This window comes from Ctenopharyngodon idella, chromosome 15 (assembly GCF_019924925.1).
Source record: "Ctenopharyngodon idella isolate HZGC_01 chromosome 15, HZGC01, whole genome shotgun sequence".
Taxonomy (NCBI): domain Eukaryota; kingdom Metazoa; phylum Chordata; class Actinopteri; order Cypriniformes; family Xenocyprididae; genus Ctenopharyngodon; species Ctenopharyngodon idella.
Window position 1 is genome coordinate 35,365,024 of NC_067234.1, and position 4,939 is coordinate 35,369,962.

Here is a 4,939-nt window from a genome sequence, read left to right on the forward strand (position 1 = left end):
GAAGGATCTTAGTAAACATCTAAAATTTAAATACTTAAATGCTTTTAAATGAGTTTTTTGCTTGTGGGACAGCAGTTTACACCAATTCTGTAGAACGGCCCATACATACATAGTATATATATATATATAATGATAATTACATTTATTCATATAAATATAATTCCAAATGTAATTACAAATTTCACAAAATGTTTATTTATGCTCAATGAGACACTTTCTTTTACTGAATGTGATTTTAGTTTTTATTAAACTGAAAAAAAAACAAAAAAAAAACATTAAAAAGGACAGTCATTTAGCAGTCGAACACAAATATTAACTTACAACAACAGAGTTAAAATGATTATACAGCAAAGAAATGAATGAAGGACAAAAGACTTCTTAAGTTAAAACTTAATACACAAAGAAATATCTAGAATAATTCTGCTAGAACATATACATGCATTTTAGGAGAAACACCCCAAAAACTCTAACATTAAAGACTGTTAAATAAAACAAACAAAGCTATTGTGATGAAAACAGAAAACATGGAGCGCTTCATTTAAAAAGAACGAGGTAAAACTCAAGCTATCCCACACTGAACCTCATGTGACGTCTGTGGAAACGTGAGATTGAGAAACAAACACTGGATCTGAATTCTGTTAGAAACGAATCAGCATTTGAATCTCACATCAGAATGAATGAACAAATAGAAAAAGATTCACATGTAAAATATGAATTTAACTGTTTCCTCTCAAATGATCATGATGATGGTGCAGCGCCACCTGCTGAGGGGACCGTGTTATAACGTCCTCTGATCTTTCACACAAACCAAACATCTGTGCCAGATGATCCTCTGAGCGAAGAGAAACGAACGTCCCTTGTGTTGACAAACACACACGAACACACGAACACAAACTGCTTCAAGTCACGGCTGGTTTTGGCTTATTTCCCTTTCCTTTAAAGTCATGAAACATGCACAAAAAACAAACTAACACTTCAGTCACCTTCAGCTCAAAGGTGAGGAATGTTCTGGTGATGTCACTTCCTCCGGATGCAGACGACGGGAAGTGGAGGGCGGGGCTGTAGTGAAACATCCTTTTTGACACGTCGACTTGTTTAAATAATATCACAAACTATAATGACATGAGATTAAATTAAAACCAGGTCAAATTCTACCAGTGCAAAGTTCAGGCCGGATTCTGCGGCTCGGTCCGGTCTGGATCAGGATCGGCTCACTTTTGCTGCTGCTGTTTTAAGCTGGCCAATAGGATCTTCTTGTGGGCGGGGTCATGAACGCCCGCCTCCTCCAGATCCTCCTCTGTGATGTCACTGCAGGAAAGAGACGTGATTGGAGGATGGTTTAATCTGAAAATCTCAATCACAATCAACTATGATTGGCTCTTACTGAGCAGCGCTGAGAAAAGTAACAGGCATCATGTGACATTTTACACCTGAATAATGACACTGATGGACTTTAATAGACATTAATGCATGGGAAACCTTCTGAAAACAGAATAAATTACTCACTACATTTGTAAAGAGTTATATTTTATGGTGCTTTTGCAGCTGTTTGAAGCTTGAAGACTTGAGTTCACTGTGATTTGATGAAAAGCAGCGAGCGACAGAAGTCAGTCATGCGAGTTTGAACCATCTCAAGGCTGAAGCACGAGTGAGTGTGACAGAGACTCGTACCTGAGGAACTCCAGATCGTCCCAGCCGTTGTGCAGCAGTCCTTCCTCATAATGCTGCAGACCGAGCTTCTGCAGCCACTCGCCCACACTGACCTCCACCGACAGGCTGCTGCTGCTGCTCTCGTCATGCCACATGCCCTGTGTGCGCACGCACACACACAGACACACACGCGCGCACACACGCAAACACACACACACACATCAGCTCAGTTGTGAGATGGAGCAGGTTAATGCAGCAGAATTTTCCCTGTCGCTGAAGCTCCTGTTATTTGCTGCTAAAGGAGTGTCAGAAAAGCTTCATATTGACCAGGGATTTTCATCAGGGGTCAAAGGTGAAAGACATGTCCACCCCTAAGGAGAACATTTTTCAATTATTGGCTTTAAAATGTGGATTTACAGTTTTAGCATGAGGATATAGTATATTATAATAATAATAATATCTATTATTATTACTAACCGTGCGTTCACACCGCCGCCGGCGAGAGCGTCAAAGCGACAGGAAGTCATTTTCAATGTGAGCCGGCGGCGAGCTCCGGCGAGAGCGGCACGCGCCGGCGCGTCTTGGACGGTGAGAGCGTCGAGGAGAGTTGAAGTCAGGTCAACTTTATGGTAATGAGCTAAGACGTGGTTCAGTGGCAACCAATCGGAATGTAGAGGTCCTCTACTTGAGAGGATTCCGATTGGTTGCCACAACTTGTCATTTACTTTGACCCTCCCGCCGGCGGCAGTTTGAACGCACAGTAACAACAACAATAACAATAATAATTGTTTACTATTATTCAAATATTTTTATTTTATTAAATCTTACAATTAATAAAATGATAAAATATAATATTTATTTATTTATTATACAAATTACATAAAGAAATATTAACCCTAAAGTACAGTAAAATAATAATAACAATAATTATTATTTATTAGTATTATTATTTAAATATTTTTATTTTATTATATTATAAAATTAATACAATTATAAAATATATTTATTTATTTAATAATTATACAAATTAAATAAAGAAATATTAACCCTATAGTACAGTAAAATAATAATAAAAATAATTATTATTTATTATTTAGATATTTTTATTTTATTAAATTGTAAAATTAATAAAATTATAAAATATCATATTTTTTATTATTTATTTATTTAATAATTATATAAATTAAATAAAGAAATACTAACCCTAAAGCACTGTAAAATAATAATAATAATAGTAATAATTAATATTTTTTTTATTAAATTATACAATTAATACAAATATAAAATATTTTTTCATTAATTATTAATTATAAAATAATAATGATGAAATATTACTATACAAAAATACTAACCCTAATGTACTGTAAAATAATAAAAAATATTAATAATCATTTTGTTTTATAGTACAACTATAAAATTACAAAACTAACATTGATGGCTGTCTTAGTTTCTTTGCTTTCAAACGATAATTTTGTTTTTGGTGCAAAACCGCAGGAAACCCTTAAAGATTCTCTTTTGTTGATTTATAAATGATTCTTGTTACAAATTTGGGAAAATGGTGTGTTTTTTAAATGCACATAATCGACTCAAATTCATAGCGTCATAGCGTCCAAATTCATGCATTAGTTAACATGAACTATAAGCAGCATTTATTAATCTTTGTTAATGTTAAGTCATAAAAATACAACTGTTCATTGTTAAGTCCATTATATAATATTAACAGATACTTTTGAGTTTAATAATGTAATAGTGAATGTTGAAATTAAAGCTGCAGTCCGTAAGTTTTGCCTCTTTGTCTCCATCTCTGTTTGAAACCTGCAATTGCAGTTATTTGCAGAATAATCATCTTTATGTGGGTTGTGCGTCGGCGCGGATGAATCTAGTGTTTGCTGTCAGTCACCGGTGTGGATACTGTACTTCAGAATAACAGATTCTACATCTTGGAAGTATGACCAAAATAAGAATTTTCACTGGAAAATGTCATCTGAACAAGTAAGTAACATGTCTGCCACTTTTGTTCTGACCAACTGAGAAAAAAAAGCATTATGTACTGGTTATGTACTTGCTCAAAAAGTTACAGACTGCAGCTTTAACAAACTAAGATTAATAAATGCTGTAGAAGTATTTTTCATTGTCAGTTCATGATGACTACTGCAGTTAGTGCGGGTGTTCGTCTGTTTGTCCTCACCTCCTCAGGCAGGTCTTCAGCGATGCTCTCCTCCTGTATGGAGCGCGGCGGGAAGGTCAGGCCTCTCATGTGAGGAGCCGCCGGCCCCTTCACAACCCCGCCTCGCTCTCTCCCTGACGGATACTCCACCTCGCTCAGCGTTTTGGCCATCTGCAGCACCGAACACGACTGGTCGTCCAGTCCAGAGGCTCCGCCTCCTCGACGGAAAGGTGCGGGGGTTGGGTTTAGCATGGGCGGAGTCTCCAGGCAGAAGGCCACGCCTCCTCCAGGGGGCGATACAAAGCTGGGAGACGACAGCGGTTTGGACGGAACAGCAGACGGAGGTGGTATCTTGACGTCAGCGAGGTCCGGAAACATCCGCGGTTTCCCGAACGAGTTCTCCGCCATCTCCAGAGCTCCTTTGGGCAGCGGCGGAGGAGGGAAATCAGGCGGAGGGCGATTCAGCGACCCGACGTGAGGCCCAATGTTCCCGTCATCCTCCGAAGACCCCTCCTCGCTGATGGGGCGAACCGGGCGTCCACCCGTCTGCCAGCGGCCCTGCGCCGAACTCCCACTGGGCGGCTTGTTTTTCCCCACGCCTCCCACAGGAGCAGCTGTTTTATTGGCTAGTGGAGGGAGGGCGGAGCCTGGGAGGAGGTCAGAGGCCAGAGCGGATTGGTTGGGAACGCCTTCTAGAATGTAGTAGGCGGGGTTATTGAAGCTGTTTTTGCATGTTGTGGCGTCACCATCAAACGGATCCTGCTTGCCTCTGACAAACCAAAACAACAGACAGTCAGGGTTATTATTACTGAAACTAAAAGCATAAAAAACATTTTTGTTATTTGAAAAAAAATAAATGTAACTAAAATAAAATAAAATAATAATAGCATAAAGTAATATAATAGTAATAATTATTATGTAATAAAATAATATTAAAATAAATAACAAATAAAATACAATAATGTAATAATAATAAAAAAAGTTTTATTAAAATAATAACGTGTAACGTGTGTGTGTAAAGTGTGTGTGTGTGTAAAGTGTGTGTGTGTGTAACGTGTGTGTGTAACGTGTGTGTATGTAACGTTTGAAGCATGTGTGTAACGTGTGTGTAACGTGTGTGTG

General features: G+C 38.0%; 1 protein-coding gene across 2 annotated transcripts in view; it reads right to left on the minus strand.

The window, feature by feature from the left end:
* Positions 1 to 218: 218 nt before the first annotated feature.
* inppl1a (inositol polyphosphate phosphatase-like 1a) overlaps positions 219 to 4,939 on the minus strand; it is a 33,193-nt gene continuing 28,472 nt past the window's right edge. Inside the window, exons 25-28 of one of the 2 annotated variants that reach the window (XM_051861154.1) lie at positions 3,839 to 4,586; positions 1,672 to 1,808; positions 1,216 to 1,308; positions 219 to 1,112 (exon numbers count right to left, since the gene is read on the minus strand). In XM_051861154.1, coding sequence (XP_051717114.1) covers positions 1,106 to 1,112; positions 1,216 to 1,308; positions 1,672 to 1,808; positions 3,839 to 4,586 — 985 coding nt within the window. In that variant the 3' untranslated portion in view covers positions 219 to 1,105. Of the gene's footprint in view, positions 1,309 to 1,671; positions 1,809 to 3,838; positions 4,587 to 4,939 lie in introns of both variants that reach the window. The other variant, XM_051861155.1, reaches the window with a different exon arrangement.